Raw genomic sequence first — 20679 nt, 5'->3', positions numbered from 1 at the left:
CCCATGGCCTGAACGGCTTTTCCGGCTTTTCCGCTTTGCCCTACCTCTGGACTCCTATTTATCCTTGGAGTCTCAACTCAAGTGCCCTCTTTTCCCTGCTTACCCCCCTCCTTATATGTTCAGCTGCATCTGTGCTTGGAATTACTTGTTATGTAGATCTTCCCTGCTAGAAAGAAGCTCTATGAGCACAAGGATTGTGCCTGTCTTATTGTACACCAAGCACCTTGCACAGGGCCAAGCACGTAGTAGGTCCTCAATAGACATTTGTTGAATAAAGAAATGCCATTCTTCCACCCCTTTTACTTTACCTTATCTGCCAAGTATTTATTACCAACGTATTTATTGATGCCATATTATTTGCCAGACAAATGTGATGACCAGGTCCCAGTGTTATAAATGGGGAAACTAAGGCCCTGGGAGGGGTAAGGAAGCCTACGAGCACAGTGAACTAATGGCAGAGCCAGGAGAGCTGAGACTCCTTCAGCTACTGCCCTGCATCCTTGTCTCCAGTTGTGTGTGTGTTTTGAGGCACCTTTTGGAGATGTGATGCCTTCCAGGCCCAAGGAACTGGGTATTAGAGCCCAGAGAGGCTGGACTCACTGTTCCAACGATATCTGCATTCTCCAGAGGGGGAAACATAACTCTGCATGGCTGGCCAATGGCAGACAGTGCTTCCTGCCCTCATTCCAGACAGGTCCTAGCCCCACCCAGCCAGGATCTGGCCAGCTCCACATCTGCCTAAGGCATTTAGCTAACTGGCCCCCACAAAGTCCTGGTTGGAATCTGTCTGGGACACAGCTGCCACTCTCCCTTGAGGAAGCAGGTAGCTCCAGCCGAACCCTCCCACAGGGACAGAGGCACCTGAAAGGGCCAAGGAAAGGCGTGCCAACCATCTGCAACCTGGGAACTGCAATTCTTTTAGTCCAGTCAGGGAAGTCCTTTTCCCAGCTATCCAGAGTCTTTATATTTTGTTGTGTTTGTTGGGAAGGCCTCAGCTGACTGAACCAAATCTGGGTCTTTTCCCAGACATTCCCCTGGAATCCTAAACTGCTGCTCTTCAAAAATCCCCAGCAGAGCCCACCACCCCTCCTGTCATGAGCCCCCTCTTGTTTCCATAAGCGACCTCCTTCTATGGCCTCACAGGATGCCTTCAAAATGGAGAACATGGAGGGAGCCACAAGAATTTACTTTACGAATGTTTCATTTGCTTTTAAGGAGTATTCCCTGAGTTCTTTGCAACAGCAAATATATGTGAAATGGGCCTCAGCTTTATGCAAATGTGCTTTAAAAACTGCTCCCCCTCCCCAAGGCATTTCTAAGGCAACATTTGGTCAGGTAATGAATGATCCAACTGGGTGTGGATCATAGATAGTGGATCACTATCTATGTCTTCAGGGATGGGATTGGCCCCAGAACCCCACACACTTTTCCCCATGAGCTGCTTTGTGATCCATGGTATGCATTGGTGGTGGGAATTCCCAAATATATATTGCCCAGACCTCTCTCTTCTGAGCTTTCCAACCCTCCATCCAAATGTCTGCTGGCCACTTCCACCTGGATGTCCCCCAAAGCCTTTCAAACTCAGTATCTTCCATCAAACCTGCTCCTTCTCTTGCATGTAGATGGCCTCCCCACCACCCATTGGGCCACTGTAGTTGGTTTCAGACAAGAACACACAAACTCATCCTGGATTTTTCCTTCTTCCTTGGCCTCTACATCCAAGCCACCACCAAGGTCTGTTCATGTTAGCACCTAAATATCTCTCTGATCTTATTGTTTTTACCTGCCACCACTCTAAACCAAACTATAATTGCCTGTAACTGGGATGACTGCGTATCATCTCTGCTCCCATTCTTGTGCCCCTACCATCCACTCTCCACAAGTAGCTATGGGGATCTCTCAAACACCTACATCTGAGCACATCATTCCTCTGCTTAATAAACCCTTCAATGGTTCCCCTTTGCCCTAGGATAAAGTCCCTTTCCCAGGCATATCCCTTACTCCTCTCAACACCAGTCCCAGTTCCCAGGATGCCCCATGTCTCAGTGCCTTTGCTCCTACTGAAATTCTTACCTTAACTGCACTTCATGTTCCTCTTAGCTCTACAAACCTTGCTGACACTCCCTAGAGCTCTTCCTTTGGGCCAGGCCCTGTGATGGGTACTTCTGATGCCTGTTTCCTCTGCCTAGAGTCCCAAAACTGCAACTGCTTTCCAGCTTGAAGTGCCAGATGGCAGCAATTCATGAGAGCTAAGCATAGATGGTAAACTGAGGCAGCCGGTATTTGTGTGTATGTGAGTGAGGGGCTGACTCACTCCCTTTAGCTTAGATCCCGTGCCTTCCTTTGGGGTTGGGAAAGAGGGAGGTAGGCCCATATAGGGTCCTGAGGAGAGGGCCTTAGTAGGGGAGGCCAATGCATTCTCCAGGCCTTAATCAGGCTGACTCACTGTAGGACCATGAGTAAACTGCCTCTCTGAGCCTCTACTAACTCTACTAAAAATCAGTTCCCACTCTAGACTGTGCATCAGAATCACCTGGGGAGTTTTAAATAGATTCCTGGATTGCAACCCCAAGATTCTGGGGCTCTGAGGTGGAGTCTGGGAATCAGTTATTTTTTCAAAGTCAATAAGGGATTCTGATTTTCACCCAGTTTGGGAAACCCAGAACCAGATGGTGTCTAGGGCCCTTTCCAGCTCCAATTCTAACTCTTGGAGTCTCTGATGATGCCCTAGACTCCAAATTAGAAGAAGCCAGCCTTCTTGCTGCCCCTCTCAATTGGCTTAGTTCTTTACTACCCATGAAAAGACTCTTATATCAGGTGCAACTGTTTTGACTGAGACACAGGCCCCAAGCTACTCCCCACATTGCATCTGGAAGGATATTCCAGGCTTCAAACCTAGAATAGGGTAGGGTTTCCCCCAAATCTCTATGAGCACACCTACAGCTGGAAACTCTCTCAAAACCCTCTCTGGTATCTCACTGGGTTATCTCAGTAACCCAATTAGGCCTTAGGTTTTATCAACCTGGAAAATGGGTATAAAAACGATCGCCCCTTTCCCTACCAAGAATCAGGGTAACTAAAAGAGAAAGCACTTTGAAGTAATTGAAGGTTTTTCACATGGATAAGATGTGACTATAGTTGACCCTTGAACAGCACGGTATGAACTGCACAGGTTCACTTACATATGGATTTTTTTTTTATAAATACAATACAGTCCCATAAATGTATTTCCTCTTCTTTATGATTTTAATAACATTTTATTTCCTCTAGCTTACTTTAAGCATACAGTAATACATATACAAAAAGATGTGGGAATTGACTGTTTATGTTATTGGTAAGGATTCTGGTCAAAAGTAGGCTATTAATAGTTATGTTTTTGGGGAGTCAAAAGTTATACATAGATGTTTGGCTGTGCAAGTAGGGGTATGGGGCTTGGTGCCCCTAACCCCCACATTGTTCAAGAGTCAGTTGTATTATTTTAAAAAGCACCACCCTCCCCCGATGGTCCACTGGCCCCTAAGGATAGTGATTCAATAAAGGCCTCAGCAGTCTGAGGGAGGAAGTCAGCAGGCACACAGAAATCTTAACATGTCTAAAATGTTTCAACCCTTTAATTGAGAGGACTCTCTTTCTTTCTTTTTCTTTCTTTCTTTCTTTCTTTCTTTCTTTCTTTCCTTCCTTTCTCTCTCTCTCTCTCTCTCTCTCTCTCTCTCTCTCTCTCACACACACACACACACACACACACACACACACACACACTGCAACCACCAACCCTGCGCTTCTTGGGCCAATTATAGGCGAGTCCTGTAGAGAGAGAAGCAAGTCACTTGTGCCTACCCCTGGGCAGGCTGGGCAGTGGGGGAGGCGGGCCTCTCACACCCCATGCTGCTGTGAATCACATGACCCAGCGCCTGCTTTGCCAGGGCCTGAGTAATTCCTCCGCCTCCTCTTCAGAAGGTTTTTCTCTCTTTTTTTAAATTTTATTTTATTCTGCAAGCTTCTCATCAGTATCTCATAGACTCCCCATGGCATTCTCTAGATGAGGAAATTGAGGCTCAGATAAGGGAACTCACTCAGTGTCACACAGTGAGTCAGCTAGGAATGGTTGGATGGGAAGTCAGGTCTTTCCCTGACACTTTTTATCATGTAGTATATAAAAAGACACCTACACAGGCAGGGAGTTCATTGGGAAAAAGGATCCTGGAAACTTTTTTGCTCTTTTGGGCAGGAGGGGAATAGTTCAGGATGGGTATTGTGATTGGTAATTAGTAAGGATTGGTGGAGTGGGAAGGCAACTCAGAATCACCACCATGTATCAATCAGAGGTTATTGACCAAGGGTCTAGACACTGCCCAGCTACTTACTCCCAGACCAAGAGCATCTAGAGGGCAGGAATTCAGTTGTCCTTCTCTAAGCCTATAGTTACTGAGGGCTTATTATACGCTCCCTTCATGTCTGTTCAGGCATTTGTTCAACAAGGATTTATTAAGCACCTACTGTGTGTTAGGCACTGCACTAGTCACTGGGGATACAACAGTGAACAAAACAGATACAATCCCCTTGCCCTCACAGAACTCACATTCTAGTGGAGGAAGATGGGCAATAAACAAGTAGACACAATAAGATAATTTCAGACTGTACTAAGTGCAAGGATGGAAGCACACAGGCAACTGTGATGGAGACTCACAAGTGTTCCCCCCCCCACACACACACAAAGTGGTCAGGGAAAGTCTCTCGGAGGAGGTGACATCTGAGCTGAGACCTGAAAGATGAGGAACAAGCCAGATGGAGAGCAGGGGGAAGAGCTGCCAGGCAGAGGGAAAAGAAGATGCAAAGACCCTGAGGTGGGAGTCCTTCTGGCATGTTTCGAGATCTGAAAGGAGGTGCTACAGTAAAGTGGGTGAGTAGCCTGCTCCATACAGCATCTGTCAAGGGGTATTTGGAAAGCCAGCAGGAGCAACATGCAGGGCAGGGTGTTAAAGGCCTCTTATCAGTTGGATATCTCCAGCCCACGAAGAGGAAGCCCCTGGAAACTCTCAGAGGTTCCATAACTAGCCCAAGGTCACAACACAGTAAGGGGCATGTCTTTCCAGTGCTTTATGCTTCACTACTGCTAACTGTGCTGGGCCATAGTCCCAGAGACCTATGGAGCCTGGGATATGAGCCCTGGGGGGTCCCAGAGGCTCAGCAGCTCTGTCAGTGTTGCCCAGTGGAAGGCAGACTAGAAATAACACTGCTCTTTCTCTGTGGCTCCTGGGCTCAGGTCCACATGGGGATGTCCCCAGATGGGGGAAGCCATGCTGGACTCCTTGGACACTCAGGTCTGTGCAGTTCAGAGGCCTCTCCAGGCAACAGCCTATGGCCCCAGCCTCACCTAGAGCTGCTCCACCTCTGCAAATCCAAGTTCAAGCATCCTGGTTTCTCTTCACAACCATCCTTGAAGCCCTGCAGCTCTACAGCTCTGCTACAACTGGCTTCTGCTCCCACCCCTTCTGCTGTCTCCTTACCTAGCAGCCCTTCCAGCCCTCCCCTCCAGGTTGACCCCCAAGGCCCACCTCTTTCACCTATCTCTCTCATCAGCACCTTCTACTCCCTCCTTCCCTTGTCCTCCCGCCACACACACCTTGGCAAAACCCCAACCTTGGATCAATCCACCATCCCTCTTTTTTTTTTCCACTCATACTCCAGAGCTGCTGAGCTGCTGAACAGTACAGAAGAAAATCACATAAGCAGAAGGCTTGGCATTTACTTTCATGGTCTCCAACCTCAGTTTGGGGAAAGAGAAAGACCACAGACTTTGTACTCAAATATATCTGGTTTTGAATCCTGGCTCCATACTAGCTGTGGGACCTTGGGCAAGTTACTCAACTTCTCTGGGCTTCAGTTTCCTACCCTACAAAATGATACCTACTTCACAGGAGGCTCCTGAAGATGAAATGAGAATCCATGTAAAGCACCCAGCCCAGTGCTTGGCACAATATAAGCGCTTGGCAAATGGGAGACTCCTCTCCTATTCCCCCAAACACTGTTCCCCCCAACCAAATTCCCCTTACTCCCTTGCAATCCTGCCCGTTTTTCTTGGGAGTGCTCCCTCTCCCATTAGTCTCAGCGGATAGAAGATAAGGGGGTGGGAAGGGTTGAGGGGGCAAGGGGACAGAGAGAGAAGACCGCGGGCAGAGGTTGAAAGGACTGGACGGAAGAGGAGCGAGGGAAGGGGGTGGGGGTTGAGAAGACTCGAAGGGCCAGGGTGAGCGGGTCAGCCCCGAGGTGGGGCTTAGAGGGCCCGAGAACAAGAACCCTCTTCCAGTACCAGGCCCGTGGCCCGGGCTCCCATGCTCTCTCGATCACTCACCAGGCCGGGGCTGTGAACCCTCCAGGTGGTAGGAGAAGCGTAGGGCCCTGTGGTGCTGTGGACTGGGGCCGCAGGGTAAGACCCGGGGGCCTGGAACAGCGCCCAGGCTGGCGTCCGATGGTCCGGCAAACTGGGGATCCAGGGGGCCGCCGAGAGCCGAGCCTGAGCCCCTAAGCACGGGCAGTCCGGGCTCAGAGGCTCCAGGGTCCGTGTCGGCAGTGACCAGAGGAGCGGCGCCGGGGAGGTTCGTGGTTGGATGTTCGGGCTCCGAAGGCCCGGCACCCCCCAGGGCTCGGTGGCCATGCATGGTCCGGGCCTGGGCGCGGGGCCCGGGCTCCCCGCTTGGCTCCAGCTCCTGGGGCGGAGGCGCAGGCGGAGGAGGCCGGGCGCCCGGCGAAGCGGCGGCCTCAGGCTCGGGGGGCGGGGCTGCGGGCTCAGCCCCACTGCGGAGACTTAAGCCCCCGGCCCCGGCCCGGGCCAGCAGCCTTGGCAGCAGTGGCAGTACCAGCAGCAGCAGCAGCCACCGCTGCTGCCGTGCCAGGCATCTCCGGCCCGGGCCCCGCGCGGGGATTGGGCTCGGCGAGGCCGGGGGCCCGCTGAGGAGCGCTTGTCTATGCGGCTGCGGCTGGGTGAGGGTCGGTGGGCTGCGCTCGGCGCGGGCTCTCTTGTAAGAGGCGAACCACTTCCGTGGCCCCGGGGCGAGCGGTCAGTCTGTTTAGAGTGCGGGGTCTCTTTCTCCCCGAATGGGAATCGATCTGGGCTCTTCTGACTGGTCGGAAAGGGTTCTTCCTCCCGCCGCAGCGGAGGCTGGGGGGCGGAGGGGAAGGGAAGGGAGGGCAGGACAGGGGAGGGAGGGAGGAGAGGACAGCGGTGGCGGGGGGCGCGCGTGTGCGTCGCGCGCTTAGGCTGCGGGGCTCGCCCTCAGCCAATCCCTCCGGACGAAGCTTCAGCCGCGGGGGCAGGGTAACAGCTTCGGCCTAGGTCTCCGCGGCGGTCGGCAGGAAGGAGCCGGAGAAGGGGGGTGGGGAGGCGGGAGCCGTGGCTGAGGCAGCCGCAGCCACAGTGGCGCTGGGACCCAGTTACCCGGGCCCCGCCCCCTCGCCCGGGATTTGCGCTTGGGCACGCCCCCTCACTCCGACCCGCCTCACTTCTCTCGGTGACCGCCCTCAAAGGCCCTCCTCCCCCTTAAAAATTTCCCTCAGCCTTCATTCCCTGTACCCCAACCTTCAGTCCCACACAGGCAAGTCTCTGAGCTCAAGCCCCAAATCTGCCTTTCTGTCCCTCTCTCAGGTCATCCTCTCTCTGCTCATCCTTCAATCTCTTTTCCAGAAACCTTTCCACAGGTTCCAGAGTCTCCCTAGTGCTTGGCTCATAGAGGACTTGTCTTTGATACACTTCTCTCCGCTCAGACTAGACCTTATGGTCCTTTACTTCACCACTCTCCCGCCAATAGCTTCAGTTCTCAGGATTATTGCATCCTCTTGGCAACATCCCAACCTTGGATCAGCCCAACTGTCCGCCTTTTCCATGCCTGTGCAAAGGCCGCTAAACACTACTGGAGAAAAGTATTCAGGCTCACAGATTTGTGCCACTATAAATTCATGGTCTTCAGCTTCTACCACGCCCTCAGTACTGACCCACAACCCTACTGTGTTCCGAGGCTACTCTCTCTTCCACCTCCACAGCAGCCCTTTCAAACCTCTCTTCTCCTCAAACCACCAACTTCTCTATCTGCTCCTAAGCCTTAGCAGATGACCTCCACCTCCTACTTTACAGAATAAACAGAGATCACTGAAAGGAAGTTCTTGACTTCTTGCTACCAAACCTACAGAGTCCGTGCTCCTTCCCTTCATCATCTTCATCATCTTCATCATCAGGTCTCTTCCATCTGAAAACAAGTAAACAAGTAAACAATTACTGAAAGTTCTCCCTCTCCAACCACCACCCTCTCTTCTCCTCTCTATAAACTTCTCAGAAGAGTTGCCTACACTTAACTGTCTCAGCTTTCCCACTTCCCACTTATCTTTCAACCCACTCCAATCTGCCTCCACTACTTGCCTAATACTGCTCTCATCAAAGTCTGCCACAGCCCATGTCACAAAATCTAATAGAATTTTTTCAAAGGCTATCCTACTTGACTTCTTCTTAGTATTTGGCACTTGTGATCACTCCCTCCTCCTTAAGCCACTTCCATGATACCACACTCTCATTTTTCTCCTACTGCCTTGGTTAAATTCCTTTATTTTCCAGGCTCCTCTTTGTCCAACCTTAAATGTTGGTGTTCCTTAGGGATTTGGCCTGAGCTGTCTTGTCTTCTCTATCTGTGTTATTTTCTTCAATTATTACATTCACTCCCCATGGCTTCAATTATCATCTCTTTGCTGATGACTCCCAAAGTGACACCTCTTGAGGTCCAGAGAGTTCTCCTGACCCATGCATTCAACTGGTTATTAGACAGCTCTACCTGACTACTCCAGAAATACCTAAAACCTTTTCATCACCAAGTCATCCTCCTCCCAACCTGTTTGTCCTTCTTTGTACATCACTTTTGTGAATGACCCCAGTCAAAGCAGAAGTCTGAGTTACACCCCTGACTCTTCTCTCTCCTCCACCCCCATGCAATCACCAGATCTTGTCATTTTTACCTCCCGAATGTCTCCCAAATTTATTTATGTAGTCTCTTCACTTCTCCTGATACGACCTAGTGTCAGCCAGCACCACATCTAACCTGAAATACTGTCACAGTCTCCCTGTTTCAGTTTTGTTCCCTGGAATCCCTTCTCTACACTGTAGGCAGTATGATCTCTTGAAAAAGTAAATCAACTCATATCACTCTCATGCTTAGAACCCTTTGATGAGTCCCCAGTGGCTCAAAAGGAAACCTACCTTCTTCAACAGGGAAGATTAAGCTGGGCCCTTGATTTGTTTGGCCACTGCCAGCCTCTCAGACTTCATTCTTGGGTCTAAGTTTAAAAGTCTTAGACCATTCCTTAGTGTCTCTAGCCTCTGAGTCTTTGCATATGCTGTTGCCTCTGTGTGAAACTCTCCACATTTCCCCAATTCCACTTCATTTGTTCTTCAGATCTCTGCTTATTTGATGAATATCTTTTGGAGCATACACCATGGGCCAGGCACCTTGTGAGGCACTAGTTATGCAGTAGTGAATGAGACAGACATGAACAAGGCCATGAGTTTATGGTCTGGTGCTGGAAAGGACAGGAGGTAAACAAACACATAATTATAACACATAAACACACACATAATTACAAATTGTGATAAGCTTATATAAAGAAATAGAACAGGGTGATAGGAAGGAGAAAAATGGGTGGGGACAATTTAGTCTGAGGGGTCAGGCAAGACCTGATATTTAAGCTGAGCTGTGAAGGGGTGGGAGTTAGCAGATGATGAGTGGAGGCAAAAGTGTTTCACACAGAGGACAGAGCAAGTGGGAAGGCCCTAGGCAGAAGGGGAAATAGTATACTTAGGAATTGCAGGAAGGCCAGTGTGGCTGGAGCATAGTGAGCTGAGAGTAAGAGGCGTGGGATATGTAGTCAAAGAAGTAGGCAGGAGCCAAATTATGTAGGGCTTTATAGGACATGGGAAGGAGAAAGGATCTTATTCTATGAGCAGTGGAAAGGCATTGAAGCAGTACTTTTAAATGTATGTCAAATTGCAGAAGGTACTGAAATCAATTTGAGAAAAGAATAGAAAATATCAATGTATGATAGAATTGTGTAGGAGGGTAAGTTTGTTTCATGAAATTTTTGTTTCAGTTTGTGTCATATTAAATGGATCATGATAAAATAGTATCTCTTTTGTAGATAATTCACATCTCCCAAATGCTGAAATACACTACATTGAAAGGTTTTTAATTTGGGATTGACATGGTATAATTTTTAAAAAAGTGCTTTGGCTTCTGTGGATTGGATTGCAAGAGGGCAAGATTAGAAGCGTACTGCAGTCAGAGATAATGGTAAGTAGACTAAAGTGGTGGCTGTGGAGATGGAGAGATGTAGACAGATTTGAGAGATATTTAGAACTGAAAGGGGTTGGTGTGGTGGCTTGGGATGGGAGGGAGAGGGAGGCATCAAAGATGCATCCTAGGTATCTGACGTGGGCTAGGTCATTCACTGTGATGAAGAAGACAGAAAGAACAGGTTTTCAGAGGGAAGATCAAGGGTTCAGTTCTATACTTCCTTAAGAGAATCAAGTGGAGAAGTTAAAGCAGGTAATGGTATATACATCCCAGGGAAGAGGTCTGGGTTTCAGATGTAAATGAGGGTTGTGAGTATAGAGATGGCATTAAAAGTCATGAAAGAAGAGGTCAGTCTGAAACAGAGCAAAGAGAAAGGAAGAGGATCCTTGACTGAGCTCCAAGGAACTCCAATGATACAAATTGGGTGAAGGAGCAGGAGGTGGCAAAGATACTGAGAAAGAGGTAAAAGAGATAGGGACATAACTAAGGTTGTGTTGGAGATTTTTAAAAAGAGTACTGAGAAGTCAACTGAGATAAGGATTGAAAAGGGCCCATTGGATATGGCAACATGGATACTGGTAGTGACCTTGATAGTAGTTTTGGTGCAGTGGTAGGGGTGAACACCAGAATGAATGAAGAGGGAATGGATACACCATTGGTAGGAGTGTAAATTGATACAACTACTCTAGAAAAAGTTGGACATTTTCTAGTAAAGCTGAATGATGCACATATTCTATGATCCAGCCTTTTAAGGTACATATCCTAGAGCAGTGGTTCTCACAGTGTGGTCTGGATTATCCTGGGGGCAGAAGTGGGGGGCAGGGAGCCAAAACAATAATACTAGTAAGGTGTTATTTGCTTCTTTTATCCCCATTCTCTCAAGAATGTAGAATGGAGTTTTCTAGATATCAAACAGATTGAACACAGAAGCAGATATGAGAATCCAGCTGCCTTCTATTAAGCAATACAGTAAAGAGATTTACAAAAATTTAAAACAATGCCACTCTTCTCACTGAATTATTCTTTGTTTTGGAAAACACTTATTTTTCATAAAATATTTATTTAAATATGATGTAATTATTGTTATTTTAAAAGTAAGTACTTAAGCTTTTGCAGTTTTAATTTCTAATGCAACAAGTATCAATTGATATAACCCACATTTATGAAAACTCTTTGGGGGTCTTACAGTGATTTTTAAGAATATAAAGGAAGTTCTAAGTTAAAAAAAGAAGTTTGAGGATTGCTCCCCTAGAGAAATCCTTGTACATGTGTACTGGGAGACACTACAAGAATATTCACCGAAGACCGTTTCTTTTTTAAAAAAATTTTTTTAACATTTATTCATTTTTGAGAGTGAGAGAGACAGAGCATGATCAGGGGAGAGTCAGAGAGAGAGGGAGACACAGAATCCGAAGCAGGCTCCAGGCTCCAAGCTGTCTGCACAGGGCCCGACACAGTGTTCAAACTCACAGACCACGAGATCATGACTTGAGCCGAAGTCGGACGCTCAACCGACTGAGCCACCCAGGTGCCCCACTGAAGACTGTTTCTAACAGCAAGAAATGTAAACAAGAGTATGGGTGAATAAATTCAGACATATTTATATGATGTAATAGTATAAAGAAAAAATGAATGAACTCTAGCTACATGTATCAACATGATGAAACTCAGAAAACCTAATGCTGATTCAAAAAAGTTATAGGAGAATATGTTTATATAAAGTGGAAAAACATGAAAAGTTACACAGTATTTGGATACAGTCATATGTTATAAAACTACACAGAAAAACAAAGAATGAAAAATGAAAATTCAGCACAGTGGTTACCTCAGGGAGGGGAAAGAGATGTGACTGGGGAGTGTTACCCAGGGGTTTTTGTCATTTGTAAATGATCTGGTTTTGAAGCTAGGTAATGGGTACACAGATATTTATTATTTATTCAAACAGTTCATATATGTATATTCTAAAGTATATAAAGTGTATCATGAAAAATAAATAAAATTCATTTAACAAACAGGAATAATTGTGTAGAGTGCTGTTGAGAGTGTAAATTATTACAGGACCCTCCATGAAATCTGAGGGAACAGAACACCTTTCTCACCCCTATTGAAGTGGACCTGGGTGTGTAGGCAATTCCACTGAGAAGCTTGGCTGTGAAGGGGAATAGAGACCAGAGAGATAAGATGATGGTAGAAAGAGGGTTAAAGAATTATTTTTTTAAGTTTATCAGTTTATTTTGAAAGAGAGAGAGAGAAAGACAGACAGAGAGAGAGAGAGAGCACACAAGCAGGGGAAGGGCAGAGAGAGAGGGAGAGAGAGAAACCCAAGCAGAGCCTGATGTGGGGCTCGAACCCATGAGCCATGAGATCATGACCTGAGCTTAATCCAGAGTTGGATGCTTAAACAACCGGGCCCCCCCGGCGCCCTGAAAGCATGATTTTTTTAAAGATGGGAGATACTAGACTGTGCTCTTTTGTTGCTGGGAATGATCCAGTAGAGGGGGAGAGGACAAAGATGCAGAAAAGAAAGAGAAAGGAGGAATTGGGATCTGGGGCACTGAGCCTCCAAGAAGAGGAGGGTCTTCAGGCCCCTCATTATAACTGGTAGGAATGAGACAGAGCTGAACACAGTTAATGGGAGGTTTAGAGATTCGGTGGTGAGAAGATGAGGGCCCAGTAACCATTCCTGATGTGTGATGGCTTCTATTTTGTCACTGAAGCATGAGGTAGGGTCATTTCTTACAGAAATAATAAAAATATTAGGCTTTCTTAATAGCATGGTTGATAGAAATTTGTGTTTTAGAAAAGTTTCAGCTTCACAATAATGTACATTTTTAGGACTTGTCAAGTTTGGGAAACCTTCTGTTTAGTTTCTTTCATATATAAGCTGTAAGATGTTAGGGCATTTCAATTTTCTTGCAAAGTAACAAATCCTCATTACTCTTTGATTTTTCACTCATGGTTAAACAGAGCCTTAGAAGGGACCTGTGCAAATAAGGGATCCTGAACCTTTACTGACTTCTGTATAAATCTGCCTCTGGCCTCTTTGAACTACCCCCATCCTCCAGGAAGCATTCTCTGATTATCTCAGACTGGGGCCTGCCACAGTTTATTAGTGCCACTCATAGGACTTTTTTCCAGTCTCTCTGAGCTAGCCAGGCCAACCTTTTTCACCGGATGGAGGGAGCTCGAGAGGGTAAGGAGTCGGACATGCTAACCTTGGCTCAGCAGGCTTCCATCAGTGTCAGTAAGTCTTCACTGAAGCAGTGTGGCATAGTGGTCAAATGTGTAGACCTTGGAGCCAGACAGACTAGAATTTGTTTGCACCTCAAGTTCATGGTCAGGAAAAGATTCACCTTAATCCTTGGTTCAAGAAATACTTTTGCCATTGGTACAGGCTGGGGCTTCACTCCTAGTTCCTCTGTGTGACCTTGGGCAAGTTACTCATCACTCTGAGTCTCAGTTTCTCCATCTGTAAACTGGGAATGATGATAATAATACCTACCACATCAGAGTTGTAAAGATTCAATGGCAAAATCCATGCAATGCATACACAGTTCCCAGGACCTAATATTTAACAAAGAGTAGTCCTCCACATGATTGGGAATATATTGTAGATAAAGGATACAGTAGTGAATAATGAAGGCCAAGGCCTTGCCTTCTTAAGCTCATAGTCTAGTTAGCACCACACAGCCCAGTGCCAGCCCTGATATATCCAAGAGACTTGCAAGTTGTTGGATCAAGATGAGTTTATTTTGTCTTTGTCTTTCTTATTTTTTACTGTCTCCCCCTCCTCAAGTTCACCATCACTGTTAACCACCTCTCAGACACCCCCACCCCCATCTCTGTCTACATTTTGCTTTCTCTTGTTTTTCTGGTTACATCTCTCTGGTGGTTTCTTTTTCCTGTCTCACCTAGTCTCACTCCATCTCTCTCCTCTCCTTGCTCCACTCTCTCTATATTGTGTATGTTGGGGGTTGCCTTGTTTCCATCCTGTTCCTATCTAATTCATCTTGGTCTGAGTCTCTGTCCTCATACATATACTACCACATTGCCATACATCATCTGTTTCTGAATTTCTGTGTGTTCCAGAATGTCTGTCTTTTCTATTTCTCTTTCAGTTTCCTTTGGCTCCTTGGCCTCTTTACTGTCTGCCTTTCTGTCTCCACTGCTCTGTCCCTACTTCTCTCTGGATGTTTCCCAGTCCTCATCATTCTGTTTATATTGCTGCACTCATCTGTCTCTCTTCCCAACCTATCTTTCTCTATTCTCACTTTTCCGTTCCATTTTTTCCCTGCAACATTTATACCCTTTGTTTCTATCTCTCTTTGTTGGTCTTTTTGCCCTTGTTTCCCTATTTTATTCTCTCCTAATCTTTTCCTTTTCTCTCTCTTAGCATCTCTCTTATTGGGTTACTCTCCTCATGTGCCTGTCTCTCATCTTCATCTCTCAGTCCCTACATGGGTTTCCTCTGTTTGCTATCTTGTCCCCAGCTCCCCGTTCCTCTGTCTCTCTTTGTCACTGATAGAGTAGCCAAGAGTACAGTCACTGGTGCTAGATTGTTTGAATTCAAATCTTAGTTGTACTGCTGACTTGCTGTGCCTCAGTGTCCTCATCTGCAAAATAGGGTTGATAACAGTACATGCACAGCATTACTGTGAGCATTAAATGAACTAACACATGTACAGTTCAAAGGGCCATGCTTCAGACATAACAAATGATCAAAAATTTCAGCTTCTACATCATCAGCCTGTCTCCTCATCTTTAACACTATCTGTTTCTATCTTCGTTTATCTCATCCAGTCACCCTCTTCCTATATACCTGGCTGTTATCATCTCTGTGTCCCTCTCTGTCCTCATCTTAAAACAATTTTTTTTAATGTTTATTTATTTTTGAGAAAGACAGAGACAGAATGCAAGTGGCTTAGGGGCAGAGAGAGAGGGAGACACAGAATCCAAAGCAGGCTCCAGGCTCTGAGTGGTCAGCACAGAGCCCGACGGGGGACTTGAACTCACAAGCTGTGAGATCATGACCTGAGCTGAAGTCAGACGCTCAACCGACTGAGCCACCCAGGCACCCCATCTGTCCTCCTCTTTTATATAGCTGCCTCTCTGACCTCATGTCTCTCTCTCTCTCTCTCCCTACATTCATGCCTCATTCCTGTCAGTCCCTCTTTCTCCACCCTTCCCACTCCATCTCTCTGTATATCTGTCTGTCCCCATCATCATTTATTTATCCCCATTTCTGAGTATTTGCTCCCAGCTTTCAGGCCCTGTTTCTTTGTCTCTGTCTCTTTGTCTTTATCTCCTGTTATCATTTCTGTATCTGTTCATCTCTTCCAAAATCTAATCTTTATTTATCTATTTACTTTTAAAAATCTTATTCTGTTTCTTTGTCCTCATCTCCCTGTGTCTTCCCCGGGCCTCTCTGGACAATTTGGATCAGAATTGGTCTGGTAGATAATGTGGAGCTATAAAAGGGTTTAGGAGGAAGAAGTAGGTCTGGCAGGAGGCAAGTGGCAGGGTGTGGAATTTCATGGCTCTGCCAAGTCCTCCTGAAAGACAAGGCCTCTGAGGTCAAGGTTAGCATAAACCCCTTCAACTCAGCCTCTTGAAAAAAGACAAAGAATGCTGCCGTTATTGGGAGGACCAGGAAGGGGTATTTTTCTGAGTGAAATTCCATCCGGAAGCTGGAATCCAGAGCATTTCCTGTTGTAATGTTTCTTCCAGACTTGGAGAGTCTGAACTTGCCACGTAGCATGTGCACTCCATGCATATATTTCTACAGTGAAACACAGAGATGCATACAGAATTCTCCCCACCCTTAGAAACACAGACGGGTGCAGAGACATAAAGATACACACAGAATCATGAACCCTTATAGTTGCAGATACTCCGAGACATGGAAAAACACACAGAATGAATCAACACTGGTGGAGAGGCAGACATACACAGAGACACTGAGAGACCCAGGGAATTACCCTCTTACAGCTCAGGGACACATATAGACAGAAAAATAGCTACACAGAGGATCATCCAGCTAATTTCCCTTTGAAAAATTGTTCTCTTTTAGTTTATTTTCATATAAATAGAAACACATTAGAACATCATGTATAAACACACACATTTATAAAAGTGCACACATTCATATACAATCACAAATATCCAAAGCAACAAAAAATTACACATAGCCATTGCTTTGCTGGAAGTGCAAAGGTAGCCAATCTCCCTCTGGTCCCAAATGGCAGACATGATGCTCCTTCAGTGCTCCCCTGTCCATGAAGGTACTAGGTAGTCAAGCCAGAAACCTATTAGGAACTAGATAGAAATAATTGGAAAATCTAGGTAAAACTTTATTCCTAGAAAAATATAAAATGACAAAAATGGAATAGGAAGAAGTAAAGAACTTGAATAGACCATTAAGTATTAATGAAATTGAAATGGTATGCAAGGACATCCCTTCCCCCCCCCCCCCCCCCCCGCCCAATCCAGGACCAGATAAGTTTACAGGTGTATTGTGCCAGACTCACAAGGAATACTTACTTCCCTTCTTATATAAGTTATTCCAGAAAATAGAAAAGGAGAGAAAGCTGCTTAGCTCATTTTATTAGTCTAGGACAATCTTCAAACCTTGATTCTAAAACTAGATAAGGACAAAAAAAGAAAAGAAAATTATAGGCTCATTTCAATTATGAATGCACAGATCCCAAATAAAATATTAGCTAACTGCATCCAACAGTAGTATGTCAAAAAGTACATCACAATCAAATGGAGTTTATTCCAAGAATGCAAAGAGAATTCGTTCAACCTCAGAAAAATCTATGGATGTAATTTACCACACTAATAAAGGAGAATACTTATAGGATTATCTCAATTAATGTAGAATAAGTATGTTACATTCCCACTTATGATGAAACTCTTAGCAAACTAGGAATAGAAGGAAAATTTTTTTTTTTCATAAATAAGCTCTATGCCCAACATGGGGCTTGAACTCATGACCCTGAGATTAAGAGTTGCATGCTCTACTGACTAAGCCAGCCAGGCATCCCAGAAGGCAAATTTAACTTGGTGAAGGTTACATACCAAGGCCTTACAACATATTTTATACTAAATGGAGAAACTTAAGATACATTTCCTTGAAGATTGAGGATAAGACTAGATACTCTCACCAATTACTGTTCAACATAGAACTGGAAGCCTTGGTCAATACTATAATGGGAGAAAAATAAATAAGATGTATAAGGATTGGAAGAGAAGAAATAAAACCAACTGATTCAACAGATATACTATTAGAATTAAAAAACAGTTCAGTGAGGAGGCCAGGCACAAAACCAACTCATAAAACTCCATAGTATTTTTTTTTTTTTGTTTTCCATTTTCTTATTTGAATACAGTTGACACACAATATTACATTAGTTTCAGGTACACAACTTAGTAATTTGACAAGTTTATACATTATGCTATGTTTACCACAAGTATATATAGCTAACCTCTGTCCCATTACATCGCTATAACAATATCATTGACTGTATTTATTATGTTATGCCTTTTATTCCTGTGACTTATTCATTCTATGTATAGAATATATATCCCTGTATATCCATCTCCCTTTCACTCATTTTGCCCCACCCATCTTCTTTCCCTCTGGCAACTAGGCCTGATTCTGCTTTTTGTTTATTCATTTTTTTAGAGTCCACTTATGAGTGGAATCATATGGTATTTGTCTTTGTCTGATTTATTTTACTTAGCATAATACCCTCTAGGTCCATCCATGTTGTCTCAAATACTATAATCTCATCCTTTTTATGGCTGTGTAATATTTTATATCTCTATGTCTATATCTATATCTATATTTGTCTATCTATCATCACTTCTTTTCTTCTCTTTTTTTTAATTAACATATATTGTAATATTGGTTTCAGGAGTAGAATTTCATCACTTTCATATAACACCCAGTGCTCATCATAACAAGTGCCTTCCTTAATACCCATCACTCATTTAGCCCATCCCCCACCCACCTCCCTCCATCAACACTCAGTTTGTTCTTTATTGTTAAGAGTCTCTTATGGTTTGCTTCTATCTCTCTTTTTTTCCCTTCCCATATGTTCATCTCTTTTGCTTCCTAAATTCCACATGTGAGTAAAATCATATGGTATTTGTCTTTCTCTGACTTATTTTGCTTAGCATAAATCACTCTAGCTTCATCCACATTGTTGTAAATGGCAAGATTTCATTCCTTATGAAGACTGAGTAATATTTCATTGTATACATATACCACATATACTTTATCCATTCATCAATCAGTGGACACTTGGGCTCCTTCCATAGTTTGGCTATTTTTGATAATGCTGCTATAAGCATTGGGGTGCATGTACTCCTTCAAATCTATATTTTAGTATCCTTTGGGTAAATACCTAGTAGTGCAATTGCTGGACTGTAGGGTAGTTCTATTTTTAATTTTTTGAGGAACCTCCATCCTGTTTTCCAGAGTGGCTGCACCAGTTTGCTTTCCCACCAACAGTGTAAGAAGGTTCCCCTTTCCCTGCATCCCTACCAACATTTGTTGTTTCCCGTGTTGTTCATTTTAGCTATTCTGACAGGTGTGAGGTGTATACCACTTCTTCTTTATGTATTCATCTATTGATAGACACTTAGGGTGCTTCCATATCTTGGCTACTGTATATGATGCTGTGATAAACATAGGGGTGTATATATATTTTTGAATTACTGTTTTCATTTTCTTTGGTTAAATATCCAGTAATGGAATTACTACATCATATGTAGTTGTATTTTAATTTTTTGAGGAAACCCTATACTGTTTTCCACAATGGCTGTACCGATTTACATCCTATCAATAGTGCCCAAGGATTCCTTTTTCTCCACATCCTCTCCAACACTTGTTTTTTTCTTGTCTTTTTGATACTAGCCATTCCGACAGGTATGAGGTGATAACTCATTGTGGTTTTGATTTGCATTTCCCTAATGATTAGTGATGTTGAGCAGCTTTTCACAGGTATGATACAAGTTCTTTATATATTTTTAATATTAACCCCTTATTGGGTATATCATTTGTAAATGTCTTCTCCCATTTAGTAGGTCTTCTTTTTGTTTTGTTGATGGTTTCCTTTGCTGTACAAAAGCCTTTTATTTTGGTATAGTTTCAATAGTTCCATTTTGCTTTTGTTTCCCTTCCCTTAGGAGACACATCTAGAAAAATGTTGCTAAGGTTGATGTCAGAGAAATTACTGCCTGTGTTCTCTTTTAGGAATGGGTTTCTTTACATTAGCAATACACAAGTAGAAAAAAAAGTAATTAAAAATAAGATACCCCAAATTAGTCACTAGGCCAAAATACAAACTTTTCTAAACATCAGAGTAACTACAAAAATACCAAACAAAACAGACTACATAGTAAAATAGATTTTTAAAAATGTTAATTTATTTTGAGAGAGAAAGAGAAAGAGAGAGAAAGTACATGTGTGCACACGTGCACATGAGCAGGAGAGGGGTGGAGAGAAAGAGAGAGAATCCCAAGCAGGCTCTACACTCAGTGCAGAGCCAGATGTGGGGCTCGATCTCACGACTGTGAGACCATGACCCGAGCCAAAATCAAGTCAGACGCTTAACTGACTAAGCCACCCAGGTGCCCCTAAAATACTTTAAATATATAAACACATAGCTAAAAAAGTAAATAAAATTTAAAATAATATGACAATGTTGACACCAAACATCTTTTGTATCAATAAATATAAACGGTCTTAACTTATTTGTTTAAAGAGAAATATTTTTCCATTGTATCACTGAGTAAAATCTAAATGCTGTGTTCAAGAAAATCAATGAAAACAAATTGATTCAGAAAGGTTAAAAATACAAGAAAAGACAAAGGTATACCAGTTAAATGTAAATAAAGAAAATATAGATTGCAATCTTAGTTATCAGACAAAGTCAGGAACTCAGAACAAAAGGCATTAACTGATTATCAAGGTCATGAAAAACAAGGATAAACTGAGGAAGTGTCACAGATTGGAGATATGATGACTAAATGCAATATGGGATTCTGGGTGGGAGTCTGGAACAGAAAAGAGACATCAGTGGAAAAATTGGTGAAATCAAAATAAAGTCTGGACTTTCGCTTAATAGCAATGTAGTAATATTTAGTTTTGACAAATGTAGTCATACAAGATATTAACATGAGGGGCAACTAGGTGAAGAGTATATGGAAACTTTGCACTAACTTTTCAACTGTTTTGTAAATCTAAAATTATTCCAAAATAGAAAGCTTGTTGCAAAAAATGCATTAATGGAGGCAAAAAGGCCACAATTCACAATGGACATATAAAGTTATGACTATTTTT

At 44.1% G+C, this 20679-nt stretch overlaps 1 protein-coding gene across 2 annotated transcripts in view; it reads right to left on the bottom strand.

Annotated features, from left to right (window-relative positions):
- FGD1 (FYVE, RhoGEF and PH domain containing 1) overlaps positions 1–7449 on the bottom strand; it is a 42407-nt gene extending 34958 nt beyond the window's left edge. Inside the window, exon 1 of one of the 2 annotated variants that reach the window (XM_081793376.1) lies at positions 6353–7449. In XM_081793376.1, the coding sequence (XP_081649502.1) occupies positions 6353–6659 (307 nt within the window). In that variant the 5' untranslated portion in view covers positions 6660–7449. The remainder of the gene's footprint in view (positions 1–6352) is intronic. The other variant, XM_081793375.1, reaches the window with a different exon arrangement.
- Between the last annotated feature and the right edge of the window lie 13230 nt (positions 7450–20679).

The sequence above is a fragment of the Panthera onca genome, chromosome X, assembly GCF_046562875.1.
Source record: "Panthera onca isolate mPanOnc1 chromosome X, mPanOnc1 haplotype 2, whole genome shotgun sequence".
Taxonomy (NCBI): Eukaryota; Metazoa; Chordata; class Mammalia; order Carnivora; family Felidae; genus Panthera; species Panthera onca.
The sequence above is the reverse complement of the archived record's forward strand: the minus strand, read 5'-3'. Positions and strand labels throughout refer to the sequence as shown.